The sequence below is a fragment of the Lampetra planeri genome, chromosome 1 (genome assembly GCF_965212315.1).
Source record: "Lampetra planeri chromosome 1, kcLamPlan1.2.h2, whole genome shotgun sequence".
In the NCBI taxonomy this organism is placed as follows: domain Eukaryota; kingdom Metazoa; phylum Chordata; class Hyperoartia; order Petromyzontiformes; family Petromyzontidae; genus Lampetra; species Lampetra planeri.
Window position 1 is genome coordinate 13,105,045 of NC_136107.1, and position 23,613 is coordinate 13,128,657.

The 23,613-nt window shown below is 42.3% G+C and overlaps 1 protein-coding gene across 6 annotated transcripts; it reads right to left on the minus strand.

The window, feature by feature from the left end:
* Positions 1-369: 369 nt before the first annotated feature.
* Positions 370-23,520, minus strand: MFSD6 (major facilitator superfamily domain containing 6). Of its 6 annotated transcripts, none has more exons than XM_078593946.1 (10): positions 23,258-23,511; positions 22,121-22,317; positions 18,582-18,693; positions 15,988-17,230; positions 14,887-15,303; positions 9,970-10,067; positions 8,027-8,188; positions 6,650-6,748; positions 5,962-6,242; positions 370-5,561 (listed from the first exon to the last, which is right to left on the minus strand). In XM_078593946.1, exons 4-10 carry the CDS (start codon positions 17,160-17,162, stop codon positions 5,349-5,351), a joined length of 2,445 nt encoding a protein of 814 aa, XP_078450072.1. In that variant the 5' UTR covers positions 17,163-17,230; positions 18,582-18,693; positions 22,121-22,317; positions 23,258-23,511; the 3' UTR covers positions 370-5,348. The 6 variants fall into 6 exon arrangements, with proteins under 6 accessions (XP_078450072.1, XP_078450065.1, XP_078450049.1 ...); XM_078593939.1 differs by lacking the exon at positions 18,582-18,693 and adding an exon at positions 22,854-22,978; XM_078593923.1 differs by lacking the exon at positions 18,582-18,693 and adding an exon at positions 22,850-22,978.
* Between the last annotated feature and the right edge of the window lie 93 nt (positions 23,521-23,613).

The following is a 23,613-nucleotide window of genomic DNA, read 5'->3' on the forward strand; positions in this document are numbered from 1 at the left end:
GGCGAAACGTCCAACTCAAGATTGTAAATGTTGTGGCTTGGCTCTTCCACACACCGAGGTGTTCTGTACTAGTAACGAATTTGCATGTTTACGTGACAATCCTTACTAATTGGCTGTGTCGGGTGGTGGCGGGTTTAACGACACATTTATATATTTACGAAATATAACCCCAAAAAAACCCTGCATTGTATTCAACCGGAACACGGCCTTCCCCCACGTGGACATTATCCACACGGGGGCAGCGTAGGACCACAACACGACCACATCCGTCACCACGAGATTCTGCTCCCGATGATGTGTGTACCCATACAACCCCACACCGACTGTTAAGATGAGGCCCAAAAAGAAATGAAAACGATCGCACGAATGTTGCAATAGATATATACTTTTATTCCTTTTTATCATCGCGTAACCACAATGTTTTTTTACATCGTAAGCTGTACAGTCACGAAACCGACATATGCACATAGAAGGCAGAATAATTGTTTTGACGGCTGAGCGACAATTGGCGCCACAAGTGGAATGACTCGCTTATAAAGCACACTTAAAATTGGTGGTTATAACCATTACACGAACGCGTTTTAACGTTTACTGCACGACAGATTGGTAACCATACGTCAGATGTCATTACCCCCCCCACCGCTCATTTAAACGGCTTCAGGTGTGTGATTGAATGCACGTGGGTCCATGCAGAGCGATTGGAAGTTGAACGCCTGGGTTTGTGTCTGAAGTCTAAAAATATCACCTTTTTTTTCTCCTTACACAGCTTCGGATCCATTAAGTAAGGCCACGCGCACGGGTGGACTTTGGCATGAGTAAAATAAAAAGATGGTCATGACCACCATTCGCGTGCTTTAAATGTGTCTTGCAGAGTAACTCTGAGCATGCCAACACTGCCTTGTTGAATGCTTATACGTTGTATTCGCAGTGTTCCCTTTACACGGATTGTTCAGCTGCCTGCCATTTGATTAACTGCAAAGTCCACCACTTACCAGCTTGTGGAGTGCTCACACCATCACATACAGTAGTTACACATTCTTAAACGACCTACTAATTCTAGTACACCCCAATGTCACTGAACCAACATGTTAAACCAATAACAACACTTACCACATTAAACCTTACAGGTATGCATTTTAACAATGTGACATGACAATTTATAGTCCATAGGTAGCATATTCATCTACTCGGAACTTATGCCACTGCTTCCGTTATGACAAACACAATTCAAATCTTTGGTTGTATCCAGTATCAATCCATGCTTAAGTGCCAATTGCAAAAGTGTGACGTGCTGCACATTTAGGATAGTTACGTTTTTTTCCCTTTATATTGCTCTGCTGGAGCATATTAATTACTGTCTACGCAACTCAAGGGATATTTGAGAATTCACAATCCGCAAAGCCTCAATCAATGCATGTGCATAACATTTAAAATGATTTTGTGCAGGCCACATTTGCAATTTGGCCAGTGGCAAGAGACTCGACATTGAGATTCAAATGTGAAGAGGCAAATGGCGTCAGGCACGGTACTCCCACGGAGTGTCAAGCCCATTGAGTGCACGGTGTTGTGTGTCATTTGCACCACCTTGTTGAGTAGATATTTAAGGGACATTGAGCGGTGTACATTCAAAGCAGGTTTCGGTGTCTAATAGTTGCCATACATCAAGCATTACATGGACGTTTAATAATGCAAAAGTTCCTCGACACAAAAATACATTACCCTCTTTCCTAGCAATTCTGCAAAACATTTCCCGACTGTACTATACAGTGCAATTGTTTGGTATATCAATTATTAATATTCAATGTGGATCTCTACTCACGCTGTATCATTTACAAAGCACACTACGACCAGCAGCCCAACCACACGAAAAATAAAATGTACACAAACTTCGTCCACAAACATGGATGAAGGCACTGGAAAACTTAAAAGTGCATCTGCAAAAAAAGCTTTCAATTCTGAGGAGTCCATTGTCAAGAAGCAACCCTCGCTGCACGAGTGGCATATAGCGGACCTTCATCTTAACCCTGTTCCACGGTACAACGGACGTTGTGAAAATCAGGCTTTGTTTTTTAGCTGAACGTGAAAGTATACATACATATAACGAGCGACATGCAGCACTCTGGGGTGTTGCAGTTGTTGAAATGGTGAATCTGAGAAAAAAGCGTGAAAATCCGTAAAGGATGCACTTTAAAAAGTGTATGCCAAAGTAAACGCTGAACTCAATGACGCTAGGTGCGCTGGCACTTCACTCATTCATGCTCAACAATTTGTAATGCGAGTTTGATTCTCACACAGCAAACAATTTACACTATAAATAATGCATAAACCCAACTCGATACTTTAACTTTTTAGTACCGTGTTTTTAAACTCCACAAAAACACATAAAACAAACCATTTCCAAAAATTAACCTGAATGCCACTTTAATTCGGTAAACAGTCCAAAACGCACGTTGGATAATGAGGCCAAAGTTGAACTCTAATGAAACTCGAGTAAGTCACCAGTATTTAAAGTTGCTTATTAAAAGTGTTTTAGGTGGAAATATGCAAGGATGAAATTATCAAATTAAAATAATATATCCCAGTGTAACATTAACATTCAAAACTGTGAGCACTGCAGTAAGAAAACCAGCGATGATTTTCACAATGACATTTAATGTTGCATAATAGAAAAGAGTGGGCAGACTGCACCCTCAATTTATAAACGATCCTCATGGATCCTATAAAGAAAACGTAACTATAAACAGAGGAATGTAGTCTCATTGGGATTAAGTATTGGTAATACATTATCTATGAGCCTTGCAACATTTTCATGGCATATCTGGCTTATTGTGGGGAAAGTTCAAAGTAATTATAGAATATTGTGCGCATTTTACATTGGCCAATCACAAGAAATGATACCAAACTTTGGGCTTGAATAACATTCGGTCAAGTTAATAAATCCTGGACACATCCTATCGGATGTCTGTGTGAATAACAATACAAAACTACTGTATGCGTGCATCAAGAAACATAAATTCAGCATGAGTGGGAAAAACACTATCTTCTCTCTTTAAGACACGTGCCAAAATATGAATCTCCTGTAAATAAAACTCTGTAAACACATATTTTTGTGAATTTTTCCAGGTCACACTCAATCCTAAAATGGTCCCATAAAACACACACACGTGCATGCAATGTAAACCCTAAAATAAGCCCCCCTTTCCTCCAAACTGTTGAAGATAAATAACATTTCGTCAAGAATTGAGTCCCTTTTGTGTACAGCTGTTTGAACATCCTGCCTGATTGCCTTCTTGAAAGTTGAACTGCAAGAACGAAGCCTTTTCGAGAGGTTGGAACATGCCCTTTGGCCAAATTTGTACAGTAAAGTAGGAGGGTAGTTAAGGTACAAATATTTATACGCTTTTCGCAATTTAATTAAATAATATTCTGATAACGTGGCTCATGCTGAAGCCACAAGGGGCTGTAGGCCGGCGATGTGAACTCTTTATGACAAGGTTTCGGTATTTAAAATAATATTCTTACACATCAGATTCAATACACATCGTCACATCTTATTGCAGTATTCAATTAGTCGGGTTCATCACCACACCTCTAGAGGGTAGCAAAATACGAGCCTGTCACTAATCCCCTGATACGTGACAAGGAATATGGGACAGTAATGGGATAGTGTATTCCATTTGTGTATACACAGGCGCAGGCAGAAATTCAACTTAACAAGCCAAGCTTGCTACCACCTCTGGTTTTCATAACTCAGTTTGATTCACAAAACATAGCAGACAACTTTCGTTTTGCACATTAGGTGCAGCCAATAGGGAAAAACGAAACTACAATTTCAATGTTTTGTATATTTTAAATAGGTCCAATTTTGTTCCCGGAGACATTAGTAAACAATCTCACTGCAAGCATGGTATTCATGGCAACTCGTGAAATTAAGTCCTGGTCCACAGAAATTCTCTGCAAGAATGGCTACTAATCCCATTACAATGAGTTCCACTAAATGAGTATGAGAAGCCAATGAAAATGACAAACCACACACAAACACATACCGTATTATAAGCACCATCTTTCATTCTACCTAGCATGAGTGCTTCAACAACTGCTACCTCTTTAAATAATGGATAGTGAAATAGTTTACCAAATAAAAAAACTGTGCACAAATGCGCGTTAAATCCATAAACCCAAGTGTTAAGACTGCTCATCCTCAAATCTGACTGCAAGATACTGACCTGCTTATTGTTCTGTATTTAAATTAAGAGTCATATTTTACAAAATCATAAGGATGAGAATTTTTCATTTAACTCAAAATATTAGTAGAAAGACAGTTTAATAAATAAATGTGCTCAAAAAGGGGGCCTGAGATTAAATTGCAGCTAAGCATCCAAGCCATTTGCGCAAATGTATTTCTCACTGGACTGTAACTTAATTGGAATTTGAGCCAAATCAATGACAGGATTTAATATTAAATTTGCAATCACATTAACTACATGATAACCTTTGGTACATTAAAATAAAATCCATAACATTCAGAAAGTTTAAAACGTGCAAGCATTTAGTTAGGGGGCTTTGAATGCCTTAGATTATACAAGAACTGCAATTTATGTGTTTAATGTAAAATATGAACCAAGCGTTGGGTTTCCAAGGGAAAACATCTGCAGCAAGCTTGGGGACTTAACTGTTTATATTCGTATATTAGTTGATGATAATGGCAAGCACAAACTATGTGAATGCTTCCACACTGAACACAGAACAACAGTAAAATACTCTAATGCCGTATGCCTTCTCAAGTCTGCACCATGACACTCTTAAAAACACTTCCAGAGGCCTTCAGTGTACCTGATAACAGAGATGGGCTATGAGTTTGAGTTTTTCATATGGCCATATTTATGGAAGAAATGTCCAGATTTACACGAGATCTTACTTTCAGCAAATGTAATACAATTCTGGTTATGCTATTGGACAGTTTGACACAGAATAAAATGTATACAGTAAACTACAATTAAGAATATCTACAAAGCCTTCAGAGAGTTAAACAGGTACAGCAGCATTCAAACCACTTTCCTAACTGTAAAACCAATCCAATGACCTATTCTTACACTGAACATTTCCAATCTGACGGTCTTCAATACAACCAGCTGCAGGTGAGAAAGACAAAAGCTACCCGATGTCTTTCTGAGACGCATCCAGAGAACACAAAAACAGGTTTTGTTTGCAGGCAGTGCTTGGGCCGACAGGTATCAACTATGAGGATTGTTGGGGTGGGTGGGGGAGAAAAAGCAAGCACACCCACTCACCACCATTGCTAAACCCTTCCTTTCTTCTCATCACCAACGTTCTTCCGGTTGCTGCGCTCACTGCCACCCTGGTTCGTCTTCAGATGGCACGTGGCCTGGCTCGGTGGGTACGGATGTCGCAGTGCCATCGGCTGGCTTCTTCTCCTGTTGCCCATCTGGATGCCCGTGTTCCGACGTTGGCCCCTCTGGCTTCGTCTCCGTGGGATGATGCCCGCCGCCTGCTTGGTAACCCGAGGATGGTTGGTTTTTCTCTCCAGGCTGTGCCTGCTGCTGATAGAAAGGATTATAACTTGTATTTGCTCAGTATACACTAAACGACTACTCGTTCATGGCAGGGGTTCTCAACCTTATCAAGACCACTGTGGTGCCCCAGGCCCCCCACCTCCAATTTCGTATTTACCCTAAAACACGATCGAGTGTAAATTAAGTAGCTTTAAAAGAATCACAAATGGAATTGTCATTTTTAAAAATGCATTAAGAGAAACGCCAATGTCAGTTGTCACTATTTAATAATATTAAAAGCTTTATCAACTTACATATCATATTGGCTCATAATATGCAAAATACAGAAATGCAACGTTTTTGGGTTGACTGCGAATGCAGATGCCAATCGAGCCAACAAACCACACACACATGATGCTCATGTGCTCGGCGGTAACGGTTTTATTACCTGCGCAGCTGCTGCTGCCTTCATCATCTTCTGCTCCCTCCTCAGTTTGAGAGCTTCCTTGAGCTGCATTAGTGTGTAGGTGAGGGACACCCATGGCGAGGAGTTTCCCACTCCCCATGCCGGCCGTCCCGGGTCCTCCTGCTCCTCCTGGTGTTTGGTTTTGCGGCTTCGCAGCGGACGCCGCTCACGCTGGCCATCAGACTCCTCATGCGATACCAGCACCTGAATGGTGGCGATCGGCGCCCCTGGGGGATCTGGCTGAGCTACGAGCGTCGTCGTCGCTGCAGTGGCATCATAAAGGAGATAAAATAATACCTTAGTATATTCTCGTTGTGCTATAGCAGCTGGGTTTTTTCGATTACATTGGCTACATATATCTTAGTTGTTAAAATAACAAATATAATTTTGGAGGTTTTCACACATGTTTTCAGCTTGAACAGTATGTCCTTCAGCACAATGTCTGGCATTCTGCTCCAAATGCTGGGAGCTTCTTCTGGGACTGAATTCAGCATTGAATTGAAAAGTTGGACATCGAGTTAAACACGTGGTACGACCCGTAAACACATCAAAGAGCTATAAAACACAACCAGAAAACCAACAAAGTACATATTTTGGAGCATTACATTTTGGAACAACAGTTCTGGGTACACATCAAAGCCAGCTGCATCAAACTAAGTTCGGCACTCACTTTGAAGTTCCTCAGGCCCAAGAAGCCATTGGATGAAGGCAAAGAGAAGCAGCGTCACGAGGGAGGCCATGCCGATCCCACGGAATGTCTCCGCAGCCCCTGCACGCGTGGACACGCACCATGCAATCATCACCCATGGCCACGCCACTGCTCTGTAGCACTCTCACATGATTCCCCTTTAAAGCCCCACATTAAAATAGCAGCGACGTAAGACGAGTGCATTAATTTCCCCAAACCCAATTTTAAAAAAATGCATGAGTTAATGATGACGTCACCCTGCTGCTGCTCTATATAAGAACGGGAGACACAGCAGAGCCTCACCATTCTGGCGAATTGCCCGATGATGCTGGATGCAATTACCAGCGAAACGTCGAAACGTCGTACTCAAATTGTAAATGTTGTGGTTTCGCGCTTCAACACACCGGTGGGCTAAAGCAGTGAACTAATTTGTCTTTTGTCAACGTGACACTTTTTTACTGATTGGCCGTGTCGGGTGGTGGAGGGTTAAGACACATTTATAAATAACGCGATCTAAACCCAAAAACGTTGATTATGTACAATAACATAGCCTGGCTTAAGTCATGTGAGTTTGGACATGACACATGGTTAGCAGCGACGATGGATGGTGGCGAAGACCAATGTTGAAGTGGCAGTCAAAGGAGAAAACATGCCCAAGAGAACATTTACCCTGTACAGCGATGAAATCAGCTCATGTGTAGGTGCAAGAACCGTGATAAATGAGAACTTTAGAAGGCCCTCATCAAGCAGTGGATTAATCATGCCTGATTATGCTGATTCCGTATGGCTAATTAAGGGCAATTATTCAAGATTAAGTTGCTGATGATAATCGTATTTCCATTGAACCAATACACTCAGTGCACCCATGTTTTAGCTCTATGTGGTTGTCAGTAAGTAAGATAGTTAAATGTTTAATTGCACTGCAGGTTAGCCCATATTTGCAGCACATGAGCAATCAACGATATGGTGGGTCGCTCAAACTACAGCTCACTGTGGAAATGTCAACAGTGTGTGGTGTGTGAAGAGACTGTATACCCCCCACAATAAAATTAGTCACGTGGAATATTTGCTACTGCCTCAGGGTCACCAGTGGCAGGGAGTACCACCCCACCCAAAAGTTCAAGCATGGAGACACTTTGACATGATAATGGATTTACCTGAAGATCTAAAATAAAATTGCTACTCATTGCAGAATGCTGCCATAAAAACAGTAAAATTTTAGTTATCATTGTAAACACATCTACTATCATTATTCCAGTAACACGAGCAAAAATAAAACAAGACAGAAAATTAAAACTTGAGTTAGCAGCATAAGGACGTGCTGTTTTCTCTGATCATCAGCGGCGAGTTGGCGAGTACCAAAGTAGTTGACCATGACCCCGCCGAGCATGGCGCCACAGCCTCGGCCGAGACCCAGGTGCAGGCCCTGCAGGATGCCCTGTGCCGACGTTCGCAGCGAGGGTGGCACCGCCGCACTAAGGTAAGAGATGCAGGCCGCCCAAATGGCCGCGTGCGTCACACCTGGATACACGCAAACACGGCCGTTAAGCATACACACGCGGCTGGCAAACACACGCGTGAATGTAAGTGCAAAACGCCTGCATGTCACTGTCAAAGACACCATTCAGGACAGGTGGCTTTCTCTCAGGACTATATATATCCTAATTGGGGAAAGATTAACTTGTGCACTATCAGCTCATCTGATTTCACCATAAATGTAGGCAGGCGCTTTCATTTGCTGTCAGCACTGTTCTCTTTAGCTACCAATCTGGTAATGTGAAAAACAACCGCTTTATTTTTTGTAAGAGTAAAAAACGTATTAATCTTTCATGGCTTGGCTAACTGCCATGTCCTAAATTGATGATGGCTTCCACTAAACACTGAAAATTCCTTCTTGAGAAGCTTGCCAGCGAATAGTCACAAAATGCCACCTTACCAAATCGTGAATAAACTATCATGTATATGTACAGCGAATGGGATGAACACAGCACAACACAACATAGCATTGAGCTCTTAGTCAATCCACTTCTGGATTTTCTTGACCACCACGCTGGTCACTGTGGATTGATGAAGAAGAGTTCCAGGACCAGTTCAGATATCATTCACCGCTGATGTAAAGACATTGCCTCAATTTCAACTCGGGTCGCAGAGCTCATAGCCCAGTGTGCTAACCACTGAGCTACTACTCCAAGCACAGAACAAATCACTGTAAAGATGTCAAAATCTGCATGCAATGTACTTCTTCCACAACATTGAATTTTAATCGTATTTGCACTATTTCTCAAAGGAGTGTTTCCTTCCCTGTCTGTGCTCTAGATGAGCCACTGGGTGCATGACGAACAACAAGGAGTGGGTGTGTTTTATTCATGGCATGAATACAAGCAAACTGAATGACGCACACATTGCAGGCAGAGAACCACCCTGCGCAATGTACACTGTACACCATGTCATTTCCTATTAGCAACTGCATCAACAGATCACACCCAGTGGACTGCACAATATCTGAGGCTGTCTGTCTCATGTAAATTGAGTGCACATGATCGACACTATGCTTGTTTTTATTCACCTTAAATAATGCATTCTCAGTCTAAGGCCAAACCAGGCTCTTTTCATCGTCAACCATGATCAATCCACTGCTGGAATAAAGGCCTCCCACCTACTTAAGCCGTGGCCTTCTCTCAGTCCTGGCATTCAGTAATCCAACTAGCACCTGCACATGCACCAATTTTATTGCTCCATCTCCACAGCTGATGCCCACTTGAGTGGTCCCTCTGGCTACCACCGTGTCATTAATCTCACCTAGCGGCCACCAGATATTTGAGCGGCGTTTCTCACACAAGCCCAATACTTGTCTGATGATGTCTCTATCTTGCGTATGTTCTCTAATCCACGTTTATCCCAGTGTAAGCACAAACGTGCACCTCTCAATGCTTCCCTGCACAATTTGCAGTCTGGTTCCATTTTGCTTATTTAGACAATTTTTTTTATCCATACGTCACAGGAGGTAATACACAGTTTTAAAAAAGCAAACTCTAAAAGAGCCAAATAGAAGCCATTCCCAAGGACATATCCCCCTGCTGTATTGTTTCTAGAGTCCACATCAACAAGCTGCAATTTAACATTTAATTTAACATTTACCGGTCAACAATATACTGACTAGTGATTTTATTGTAAAATATTATTGGAATTCCCCAAGTGAATAGTAATTTGCAAATAAACAGTGAGCAACTGAGACATTTTCAAAGCACCTTACATGCAAACAAATTCCATGCTGACCGTGCACTCTGACAGGACACACTTACCCTGCAGGATCTCCATGGGCAAGACATACCACGGGTTGACCAGGTATGAGATGTAGAGGTATCGTGCTGTGTTGCAGGCCAGCCCCAGATACAGGACTCTGAGTGAAGAGGTGAGAGAGAGGTAAGTAGCCATCACACTTTTTTTTACTTTTCCCCCCAATTGTATCCTGATTGTGCTACGACTGGCCACGCCCCATGAGACAAACAATCCATTTTGGTCTCGAGCAGAGACTCAAAAGTGTTAAGAGAAAGAACCATGGATGTTGATATCACAGACCTACTTCTGAGTTCCCTTCAAGTGACCTCTGGTTCACACATTAGAGAGCAGCACTTTTCCATATACCCTGACAATGAGAGTAATGTTCACTCCAATACAGCCAAATTAATCTAGATTTGAAGTGTTCGTGACTGCAGGGATCCATACTCTTTGGTTCTTTTGGTAAAATCACGTAAGTATAAAATAAAATAAATTAAATCACGACGTTTCGGGCGCAACACAAGCGTCCGTCATCAGGTGGGACAACCACAGCAAGAAACAATTGCTGAAGTGGGCACTTCAGCATTTTATACCTACGTGACTTTACCAAAAGAGCCAAATTAATTTTTCATTATCAGAGGTGGAATTTAGCCACATTAAGCACAAAAACCAAATGTGATTTTTCGTGCATTAATTGGTGACGGTTGTGACCATCAACTCACTGCACTTGAGATCAATCACAAGTTGCTGCCTGTTTTGAACCAAGGATCTCGCCGGAGTCAGCTTAGTGCTAACCTCTAAGCCACCTCGCCACCTCCACTTGCAATGCACTGTGTGAGAAGTTAATGCAAACATCCATATCTGCATTTTTCCATAAATATGCTAAATTCCTCTGTTGATATGCAAATTCCTTTGTCAAGGCGCCCCTCCTCCCCTAACTCAGCTTAAATATACGCTGCCAAGCTTGGTGGTGTTCATTCAGACGCTGTCTTTCCGACAGACCTGTTCTTCACCTGAGGATGGCTGCTTGCGTTGTGGCCGAAACGTCGTGAGAATTGTATTTTATTATGTTTAATTTGTATTATTTTATTATTTCCCTTCTACGTGACTTTACCGAAAGAACAAAGAAGATTAATGCAAACATTTATTATATATTCGCACCAGTAAGTTTTATTATCAGCGCCAAGATAATAGTTGTTTTCATTGTCTGGTACAACTGCAAAATAATTAATTATGCAGTCTGCCCTGAACTTTACAATGAGATGTAGATATGATGTATCATATTCTTTGGTCTTTCGGTAAAGTCACCTAGATAGGTTCAAAGAAATAACAAAAAATAACAAAAAACTACGACGTTTCGATCGCAACACAAGCAATCGTCATCAGGAGAAAAAATTGCGGGAAAGCTGCTGAGGCAGAATGTTTTAAAGGTTTGAAATGGGTGCAGCCCAAGGGTCTACCGCCACATTGAGGAAAACCAGCAACGGTGGCTATGTTAGTGAGACATTTAACCTGTTAATGTAAAGCCATTTAACCTAATCTCTCACAATACAATGGCCACCTCCGCAGCTTTGTCGTCGTGGCGGTAGCTCTCCGATCTTACATTGACATGCAAATTTCTCACTTTAACATCAATAGCCCCGCCCACTTCGCTTATGACCCTTGGGCTACACCCATTTCAAACCGTTAAAACATCCTGCCTCAGCAGGTTTCCCGCTATTTTTGCTCCTGATGACGATTGCTTGTGTTGCGATCGAAACGTCGTAGTTTATTGTTATTTTTGGTTATTTTCTTTGAACCTATCTATGTGACTTTATCGAAAAATACAAGAATATGAATTCCTGCAGTCACAAAAGCTTTAAGTCAGTTATTATATCATTATTAAGTATTGAATTCGTGTTATCCTACAGTCAAAAATAAGGAATATGTTGCACTTTATATTTTGGTACGATTCCATGTGTGAGGTGCAGGACAAGGTCTATTTGCCCCGACAGCCATAGGCAATGAATGCTAATTTCACCATGAACAATGAATGAAAACAAGCTCTCAATGCATCAGCCATACAACAGCTTTCATGACATGTAACAATGACTCATCTTTAAACCACATATACTCACGATGAAACCCGACAATGGTCCTTTAACAAGATACCTGCTCTTAGAATACATGAGCGTGCTTCTGTGCGTGTTGCATATGCAATGTAAAATGTTCAATTACACCTCCGACAAAATGCACTGCTACTGTGAGTCTAAGTATACTGCAGCAAAAAAAACCTTGACTTTTTTTGAAAATATAAATTTCGATTTATACTTTGGTAAAATGTAGTTCATAGAACGTAAGGTTGCTTAAACTGCATATAACATGGAATCAAAGTAAAAGAAAAACAAATCGATTATGCCCCCACAATATCCGGTTGTTTTCTCATTATATTCTGTCTGCTAATGATAGTTACTGACTTAAGAGATGAAAAAAACTGAGAGAAGAGACAAGAGATTGGGATGCATGTTTTCAATAAGTTGACAGCTGAGAAGAACAAGTAAAATAAATAAAAACAGCAAACAACTTAAAAAAACTGACAAACTTTTTTTTTCACCAGATTCTTCAATTAAACTGCATTAAAATGGTAAAAATATAAGTTTCTACTTCAGACAGAGATAACTTCCCCAGGCTACAAGACATTGTATTTCAACATACTCCTCCTTCGTTTCTAAACAAATTCATCAGTTAAAACAAACATGACAAGTAAATGATAGCCAGTACTAAAAGGTATAATGATCCATGCAATTATTGATTTAAAATCAATCCTTACACTGACAATACATGCATCAACAAGTACGTGTGATAATAGACTGTTCTATATTCATAATGTTGCCTGTGGGGGACCGCTGTCACAGTTATTAGCACTCTGCACTCTAAATCCAACCACCTGAGTTAAATTCCTGGCTTTGGCGAACATCAGTGGAAAGTGATATCTGAACCGGTCCTGATCCCCCCCCCAGTGAAGTACGTTTAAACAATCCCATTGACTAACAGAGTCTGGGCAAATCTTGACAAAGGCCTGTAAATTATTATTAGTAATGTATTGATTTATAGGATACTGGTAGATCCAAGGGACTCATGTTATGGGTAGGTCAGATATCTCGTGACACCGGCTTAACCTTACAAAGGGCTTCCTCTATAACGCGGTGAAACATGAGACATGCTGGTTGGGTCAACGACCTTTGTAGCCTTCACATTTCTGATGTTCTAATAGTATTGATTTATATGTTGCATGTGTAATGACAGGGTGCCACCTGTCGGCCTGAAGGGGTAATCACAGTTATGGGCACATTACGTAATGCCTAATTATGAGGAGGGCGTATCTGGGGTAAAGGTGAAAGGCGGAGTCAGTCGAGAAGCTTCGGGAACCTGCTCGAGGGCTCTAGAAGGGGGCGTGGCCAGAGGCAGGGCTTGGCCACGCTGAAGCGTATATAAGGGGGACCCCGAACCAAAGGTTCGGTGCTGTTGCGCGTCCTGGGTCCTCGCTGCGTCGCTGCTCGCTATCATCTCTCTACGTCGTCTCTCTACGTGGACGATCTCCTGCAAGGCTCTCACCATCACCGTCACTGCGCTAGTCGGGCAGCTGCGTAGTTGGACGCCGACGATGGGGTTGTGTGTTAGGGTCGGCTATGTGTAGCTGCGTTACATAAATGCATCACCCAGTGTGCTCTTAATAAATAAACAGGACCCTGCGGGGTGGGCTGGTAGGAACGAATAACCAAAGAATATAAACATAATGTATTATTACACTTGTTTAGCCAGGAAAGCCTCACTGAGTCTAAAGGTTTTTGTAGGGTCCTGCCAAGTGTTTGCAGTAGGGGGCGATGTTGCTACACCTAATTGGACGATACGAAGGGAGAGTTTGAGGCCTAGTTCTAGGCTTTAGGCCTAGCTGTAGGCTTTAGGCCGCTGTGAGTTAATTTCTAATTTAAATGTTTTAATTATTAATGTAAAAGCTTTAAATTAAAATGTTTCTATTTAAAAACATAAGGGAATGTAACATTGTTAAACATTAACTCCCTTTCACACACGCGGGGGTACGATACGAAGGGAGAGTTTGAGGCCTAGTTCTAGGCTTTAGGCCTAGCTGTAGGCTTTAGGCCGCTGTGAGTTATTTTTTAATTTAAATGTTTTAATTATTTATGTAAAAGCTTTACATTTAAATGTTTCTATTTTAAAACATCAGGGAATGTAACATTGTTAAACATTAACTCCCTTTCACACACGCGGGGGTACGATACGAAGGGAGAGTTTGAGGCCTAGTTCTAGGCTTTATGCCTAGCTGTAGGCTTGAGGCCGCTGTGAGTTAATTTTTAATTTAAATGTTTTAATTAAAAGCTATCTCAGGGAATTATAAGGGAATGTTACACTTGTTTAGCCAGGAAAGCGTCACTGAGTTTAAAGGTTTTTTAATTAAAAAGCTATCTCAGGGAATTATAAGGGAATGTTACACTTGTTTAGCCAGGAAAGCGTCACTGAGTCTAAAGGTTTTTGGAGGGTCCTGCCAAGTGTTTGCAGTAGGGGGCGATGTTGCTACACGGACGGACGGACGATATAATCTATTGTAGGCTGGTTCACTTCGTTCCTGCCAGTAGAAGCCTTTTACGTGACGTGTCTCAGAGGTGGGAGAAGGGGGTTAATTATTAAGGGCCCAGCCGATGCTGCAAGGTTGCAGATTATAGATATTACAAAATACAACTCTCCGGCGTGTGTTCAGGTTGTACCGCGTGATTTTCGGCATGATGTTTAGGCATAATATCAAAAATTTTGCTCCATGTGCTGAAATATTCGTTAAAAACTTAAGAGATCGCATATCAAGCCGAACAACAAGCGATACTACCTGAAAATGCATCGGAGAGCTGTACAGTACAACCGCGAAAATCTACGCACAGGAGCATTACCGTACGTGCCCAATGAGGGCGATGAGGCGGTGGCTGAAGAAGTAGGCGGTCAGCTCAGAGAGGTGGTCGAGCACGGAGCACACTCCAAAGAGGGTTGGGGTACCGCCCAGGTCGCCCAGGTGCCAGAAGAGGAACGTGAAGACGAACCCGTAGCCAAAGCCCATGAACCACGTGACGTACAGCACCGAGCCGTAGCGCACATTGCACAGCAGTTTCACCAGGTGCCCGTAGCGGTACTTCTTGGGCTCGGGCTTGCCCCCGCTGTCGTCGGGAATGGGCACAGCTGCCGTGATGGCAGACGTGCTTGACACCGTGGTGGTGCTGCTGCTGGTGCGGCGTTCACGTGCGGTGCTGTCGACAGGCTCCACGTGCGGGATCTCGATTGACTCCGTCTCCTCAATTGCCTCTCGCGAGAACCTGCAGGGGTAAATTTTTGCTATTAATCATTCTCGGGATCTCCACCACAGTTATTATTGTTTTAATTATTATATACATGTTTTTCATAAGTATCATCTTTTCATCCCCTTTTAAAAGATACTTTGGATGAAAACCTCCCCATGTTGTGAGTCATGGGGGTTGGTTGGCCATACTCGAGCATGCTGGTTCGTTTGGGTTAGTGAACGGGTGGAGGGACAGCCAGGACCAGTTCAGAGACCACTCGTCACTGGTGTAAACCATGGCATCACTGGGTTCACAAGCACAGTGTGGTAATAACTGCATCACTGCTCCACCCATTATAATTATTACTGGCAAGGAAATAATTTAGCGCATGATCTGCAGAATATTTTCCGCATTTAACAGAATATTTATTGCGAATACAATCTATACAAATGTTAGTTTATACTAATATGAATGAGATGAATGTGAAATTGTTGTCCATTTTCATGAAAAAGGCAACGTGATTGACCCCCCACCCAAACCCGCAAGGGGTACTATTATAATGGTGGAAATAACAGCCTATGACTGGGTCTCCCTGTAGTAATAACGTTTCGCTTGTTTATTAAACATCTGGTGTGTTCAAACTTGTTGTGATATGCATAATTAGCCACACTTTTTCTTTCGAGATAAGCATAACTTTGTTATTTCAGGTCAGACACGCACCTTTTGTAGTCAAAGTGAAACTGTGTTGCCACCACCAGAGCCACTGTCATGGTGACTCCAAATGCGATGAAGGCGATCTGGTAGTTGTGGTACTCTGGGGGGAGGCATGGAGCCTCCACCCAGCCAGTCATATCCACGTCTGTATAGTCGATAAGGAGGCCGATTGATAGCATGCACGCGCCCCAGCCAAGTGAACCCCACATGCGCTGCCGCCCGTAACGGTCACGGTTCCGTCCCAGGTAAAGCAGGGTGACTGTGTCCACGATGGTGATGGCGGGCGCGCTAAAGAACTCTCCGATGAGCACAAGTACCAGCAGCAGCAAGAAGATGGTGCGAAGCTCCAATTTGTCGTATACAATCATGAACTTGGTGGGATCGACTGTGGTTTTTGGTGTGGTTCCTGTTGTCTGAGGGCCAGTGGTGTTCGGTAAAGAACTACCATTCACTCCGAATAATTTAACATTTCTCACAAAGCCAATTGTGGTTGAAGGTGCTCGCGTGCTTAATGGATGCGCATAACCAATGGAAAAAAAGGGAATCTTAGTTGGAGGGGTCGATTTTAATGCAAAGGATTCTTGAACGTTATTTGTTGTTGCCAATTCACGCTTCCTTCTTAAATTCCCCGTGGCATTTGTAGGTGGAATGGAGAATGAAGATGTTGGTAAAGTTGTGGTTATAGTGGTTGTCGTCCCATTAGCGAAGGAGAGTTCTTTGAGGGTACAGTGTGGCGTAGCCGGATGTACAAAGCCAATTCCCAAGCTAAACCCAATCCAGCAAAGCAGGGAGAAAAGTAAGAGGTGTTTCCCCTTTTGAAAGCGATCAGCCAAAGCCCCCCACAGGGGCGCGCTGCAGAACTCAATGAAATAACGAATTCCGACCAGTAGTCCGCTCTGGCTGGCATTAATGCCCAATTGCTTGTAATAGACAGGCAGCAATGGAAAAAGTGAACCGTAGGCCGAGTAGAAGAAGAAATAGAAGGCCTTAGAGATGAGGAGGTCATCGTTTATCTTTATGCATCGTCGCTCAATCCAGTCGGGTTCGTCGTCTGTGGAGTTCTCCTGTGATTCCTCCGTTGCACTCGGCGTGACCCCATTGGCTGGCTCAGTGAGAATGTAGCGGTGTTTTTTATCCAGCTCATCCTCAGACAAGATGGCCGTTTTGTCGTCTTCTGCCATGGTGCGATGAGGACTTTAGGAGAGGTGAACGAGCGGGGAAATGCTCATCACTTGGGTGAAGGAATTTCCTGTAAATCAAAATGTTAAGAGTGAGTTGAGGGCTTTTCTCATAGTTGTTTGCATTTATTTACACAAAACATATAAGATATGTCACACAGGTATAGTTTCACAGGTCTTGTAAAGGCAAATGCAAATGCATGGTGTAGAAGACTAGAGTAATACTTAGTGGCAATATATTTCACCATGTAAGGCAAAGTGCAATTTTTTGTTCATACTACATGCTGCCATGGTCAAAGAAAAAACTAATATGTGATACAGTATCAAAGATTTTATTTCCATTATTATCAATAATCTACTTGAGTAGATTGAAAGCAGTGCGTTGCTATTCTTTCACATACTGTTAAGTTTTATTCATTGCCTCTGTGCCACCAGAGAGATGTCACAAGTACCTTGTCCCAGCTGAGAGCTCAGTCTCGAGACTCCAGGTTAGTCAATAACACCACTCTTCTGTTTCCAATGAAAACAATCCGTTAACCAGGCCCATTTAACTGCGTGACATCTGTAGCTGTGGCCAATGTTGTGTTTTCAACAAATCTAAACAAACTACTTTTATGAGTTGAAAAGCACACAAAATCTTAACAGAAAATTACAGATTGTGTACACGATTTGCATTGTCCCCAAAAACGTTTGTACAAACGACTACAATCATTTAGACGTGGGCTTGTCTCCAGCTTTAATGCTCTATGGAACCACCAAATGCTTCAGCAAGCACTGACAGTGTGACATTGCTGAATTGAAATAGCCAATACCACACAATTCGGTGATTAGTAACTTAGCTGACAAATCCATGTAGAGAACATGATTCTCATAACAATAAACGGACCTTGGCCCGAGCTGAAAATTGTGGCCAATTTATTTAATAAATTTGATCTGACCAAAATAAATCTGGAAACCCAGTACATCCTACACAGATTAGATTAAGAGTCCAATGTTGCATCAGAGTTATGTAACTGATATTCCAAACCTTGTCATTAAATGTTAATGCCTCATTTAGCATAAATACGTTTTCCCAGCATGTTTCACCTTGCTTGTTCCAGAATGTCAACGTTTGTTGTGTCCATGTTTGTGTTTCCTAGTATTTCGGTATATCTACACAAGCGACCGCATGGGTCTGAATGTGGCTACGTGTGCCCTTGAGCAGGTCTGAGTGCCTGTTCAGGGGTCTCAGTCATTCTGAGTTAATATCTCTGCCTCCTTAAACGTATCCAAGTGGTGACTGGCATTATCCATAACAAAGCATGGCACTTCAAAACCCACATCCATAACAAGGACAAAAGATTAAAGCCCTCAATAATTTAGTATATAAATTAAGCACGTAGCTTAATTTACTCAGTTTGTGGTCAAGGCGGAGGAACATACCATATGGCTATACCATTAAGGTGACCTTGAAGAATGCAGACTACAGGTGCTTTTAGTTAAATGGCAGCTTTAAAGCAAAAATGCTTCTTCCTTTCTTTGAAAACGAGGCAATCTGAAAATACAAATGGTGTGTACATGCCACACCCAAAAGTGGCCAGCTGGCTTAAAATGGAGACGCAGTGCCCTTCTTATACTTTTAAATACTGAAACACGGAGGTCAATTGTTTTATATGCACACCAAATGGTTATTTCGCAGCGGGCATACTGCATGATACATGAAGTAAAAAGTACTGTTCAGTGCCAAAAGTTCTGCCGCAACCAACGTCACCAACCACTCCCTATTCCATGGTTACATGCAGGAGCCATATGCGTACAAACAGCATGCAATTCATTTGCTGACCACTCGGGTAACATGAAAAAAACTGCACGCAAGATATTAGATTTAACTTATTTTGTCACTCTATTACATCCAACCTGGCGTGAATATGACCACATACAGCGCATACTAAAACTGTTATGAAAAACAATTCATGTTACAATTCTACTGAAGCAGACAGTACTTTTACAGACCACTTTTTTCAAACAGAGCCTCTACCTGAGGATGCTGTAAATTTTAGAGCATATTGGGCAAAGTCTGTCAGCTGAATTAAATACAAGTCCATGCAATAAATTGTAGAACATTCAAGGCAGGATAGGAGGGAGTGGCTTAGAAGTTTAAAATATAAATTTGGAAGACGTGAAGTAAGGCTTGCAATGGTTGGGACACGTCTGCAGGATGAAGGTAGGTTACCAACATTGGATTTGGAGTGGTACCCAGAGATCGGTGAAAAAACAAAAACCTAAACCCAGTTGGTAGGACATTATGAGAACCTTGCAGGTCAGGTCTCAACTTTACAGAAGCAGTAAAATCTTGAAAAAGGAAGCAAAAGTGGCAGTGATGACCTTTTGACTTCATTCTTCTTTTAATTTAGTCTAAGTATGTTTAAAAAAATGTGTAATCACCTATATAGTAACTTCAGGCATGCTTCTACATATGCTCACTTCAACAACCCACATCTCACCTCAACAACCCACACTGACCAACTTGGTAAAGTGTAGAGAAGCCCTCATCAAGCAGTGAATTAAAAAACAAGGCTCTAACTTACATTTATTCATTGGGGCTTGCCAAACATTGACATACTAGATGTGACATTGTAATTTCTTTGAAAGGTTTCCTGTATTGGACCCACAGACGTAAATCAATTTGACAACGTTACACATACATAAAAAAGATTACAAAACATCCATTAAGAATGTGAAAATAAATCATAAGGAATTCAAAAGGAAAGAGTCTATGCACTATCATTTCATGCAAATCCAATGTAAAAATTTCAGCATAAATAGGTTGGATAAATCCTTTTGACATGTATGTTGAATTTATATCGCACTGTACGTAGTCAACCGTGCTAATAGGTGCGTGGGAAGGACAACAAAAACATGACTACAGAGTATAAACAAGGCACTGAATTCACAACCTAACCTCATCATATTAGGTTTTTTCGGTAAAGTCACGTAGGTAACCCTACGTGACTTTACCGGAAAAAACCTAAGAAGATGATTCCTTGCAGTCACGAAAGCTTCAAATCTAGAATTAACCTCATCATAGTTTTTTTTTCTTGCAGCTACATGTACCCCTTAATTGAAAGTTATATTGTGCGGCTCACAATATAATAAAACCCGTTAGAATGCAAAAAATAATGTGTTACTAGGGTTGGGAATGAAATCATTTAAAACAAATGTAATGTTTTTATTGGATAGTTTTTAATGACTGCCGTAGCTAGGCAGTGGACACAGCAGTGACACTCAAAAACATCTACTGCGTACACTGTTCGTATTTTTTTTGGTGAGGGGAGAAACACAATTGTAACCAAACGTCCCAATTTACTCTTTATCAAATGTAAATGTATTTCAACGTGCACGGACCACATTCCCTCCCTTGCTCATTTTCACATACCCAGGCAACGCTGCCAATAATCGAATAGATAACATTTAACAAGTTACAAGGTTGCTACGACATTAACCAAGCCAGCTACATCTCAGACAGACACAATTAAGCAGGACATCATATAAAGAGTAATTATACATTTCAACCAACGTATTCAAATAAAAGCTAAATTGATTTTTCTTTTACAATGTACAGTACTACAACGTACATATATGTACATCCCTTTTTAAAATCCATTGCTAGATGTGGGCCTATCCATGCTGTGTCATGGGAGTAATTTGACCATACTTCACCCCGCTGGTTAATGCAAGTTGAAGGGGGAGAGCATCGTACAGTATGCATGATGGTGGCCCATCCAAGCACTATCCAGCCTGAATCTGCTTAGCTTCCGAGATCTGATGAGATCAGATGTATTCATTGTGATTTGATCACAAGGTGTCCTTTCCATGCTACCTTCACATCCTAGCCAGATGGTGTTTTACATTTCAAAGTGTCATTATTATGTGTACGACACAGCTCGACAACCACAGATCATAAGCAATACCGTACAGCCCACGGCAAGCTTTAGAAAATGAAATGCATTATTCCACATTGTCAAACATAATTCGCTTACCAAACATGTCGTCAGACTAAATGTCCAAACTGCATGTCAGTTGGCTCGTTGGTTAACCGGACAAACACATTGGGTCTCGATCACTTTTCAGCCAGCCCAACCGATACAAAAAATAATATGGGTGGCATGGTTAAAGAACCAGCAGCCATCATCTGCCGCGCTTGCCAGCCGCAAAACCAATGGGCGAGTCCACAACCGCAGTACACAATCACCACGCAGCCAAACATTGTAGTCACATACAGTATTACCAAAACGACCCACGACTTCACGAGCAAATCAATAGGACCACAGCAAAGCCATCCATTTCAGGCAATTTTCCAACCAGCCAGCCAGCATCTTGTTACAGCAATCAGGTAACGTGGGCAATACGTTTCTACTCTTTGGTTTTTTAGGTTAAGTCACGTAGGTAAAACAATCAATAAAACAAAATAATTGAAAACAACCAAATCAAATCACGCCGTTTCGGAGGCAACACAAGCTTCCTTCATCAGGTGTAAAAATTTACACCTGATGAAGGAAGCTTGTGTTGGAGACTGGCAACACGACGCTTTTGTTGCCTTCGAAACGTCGCGATTTGATTTGGTTGTTTTCAATTATTTTGTGTAATTTTTTACACTTGATGAAGGAAGCTTGTGTTGCCTCCGAAACGTCGCGATTTGATTGTTTTCATTTATTTTGTTTTATTGATTGTTTTACCTACCTGACTTCACCGAAAAAATCAAAGAGTACGAATCCTTGCAGTTACACGAAAGCCTCAAATCTAGAACACGTTTCTAATCGTGTTCATGAGAAAACGACACAAACGCTCTCCTGAAGCCCTCTCGTGATGGCCAACATTACCTAGACATCGACATTTAAGCTCGCGAACATTTTGCCATTGGGAAGAGGCGAAGAGAATTCCGACCAATACAGGGTAAAAAGAAGAATGTCTCTCCGTCGTACCTCTGCTCTCCGTGTTGCCAGTCTCCTCGTCAGGTCTGGCTTTCCTCCCTCCCTCCCTGTTGGTAAGTGCAGGGCCCTCTCCGTCCCCTTGGTCCTCGTGATGGGAGTGAGTTGGCCTCGTCCTTGGTGCCTCCAGTCAGCCCGGCGTGACGCCCCCTTCAAGACGGCGCTGTTGTCCTCTTGTCAACAACAACAACCTACGAACCAACCCGCAGGTGGCACCAGTGTTCACGAATACAAAATTTACCCGTAAAAACAAAGTTTTTCACTATAAATCCTTTATATGCGTGGCGGCTAGAGTCCTCTCGTCCTCTGGCTTGAGATGGCTGCCACCTATGGGTCAGATGATTGCCTGCCACCATTAAGCAATTGGTAATTAAATATAATTTATTTTTTCCTAAAAAGTGTAAAATTTCGGAAAAACATTTTCACGAAAATTAATTGTCACGCACAACGAGTCTGTGTGGAAAATGTCAGCTCGATTGGATCACGGGGATTGGGTTAAAAAACGACCGAAAAATTTGCACGGTCGTAAGCGCGCAAGCAAGTGAACTTAATATAAAGGATTTAAAAACAAGAAACAGGCAGATAGGGAGGGGGGCATACCGTGTACACATATAAATAGACTAAACGAACACGCGCGTGTCCCAAATGTTGAACTATAAACAAGCCCTACACGTGAACGCGATGTCACACTGTGGTGGGGCAAGTGATGTTAGTGAGTAGCACCCACGACAGCCGGCACGGCACCACACGATGGGGGGGGTGGTGACCAGCAAACCACGCCCGGCCGCCTTTGTCTCCCCCAGGGCCGATGTTTACACACCGCAGCAGGGAATCGTTTGAGGCTGAGTCGACCTAGGGGGGAGGGCCCAGGACCGGTTCAGACAATCGTCAGCGGTGTTGGCCGTGAGCGAGAATCGAACCCGGGGACGCCGGGTTCGTAGCGCGGCGCTAACCGCTGCACCACCGCTCCCCCCACCCACACGGCGCTCTAAGCAAAACACTCCACACACTCACACGACAAGGCAAGCTCTTCTACTGCTAGAGGTCGCCCCAAAACACTCAACACGAACCAATGTAAAACCCCAAGAGTGGAGACGTTTCGCGTGGGGGTCGCGGCGTATCTTCTCGTACCTTGCGCGCTGCCTCGCCGCCGCACCTTATGTCATTGTACCGGTAGCGTTATTAAAATTTGTTTTTTTATAAATGTCGGTTTCGTCGCCTTCGTCGTCGTCTCTCTTAATTGTTACACATACCCCCTTTTCACCAACGTAACGATGGGATAAAAAAGAATGAATAAATGTTTTTGCTTTTTTTAAAGACGAAACCGATTTGATCGCTGCCAACCCGAAACAGTGGCCGGCACTTCCCCGTCGAGCTACCGGGGAACACACTGCGCATGCGCAGTCTCGCGACACGCCCCACTATTATAATTAATTTATAATTTAACATAAATTATCCCTGGAAATTTACATAATTTAGTAAAAGCT

Excerpts from the sequence above, each read along its gene's own strand:
- MFSD6 (XM_078593922.1), bottom strand. The coding sequence starts at position 17,162 with ATGGCAGAAGACGACAAAACGGCCATCTTGTCTGAGGATGAGCTGGAT. Across the intron at positions 10,068-14,886 it reads GCCCTCATTGGGCACGTACG|AGTCCTGTATCTGGGGCTGG; the intron begins GTAATGCTCCTG and ends CTCTTCACTCAG. Across the intron at positions 6,749-8,026 it reads GGTCATGGTCAACTACTTTG|GGGCTGCGGAGACATTCCGT; the intron begins GTACTCGCCAAC and ends CCACGCGTGCAG.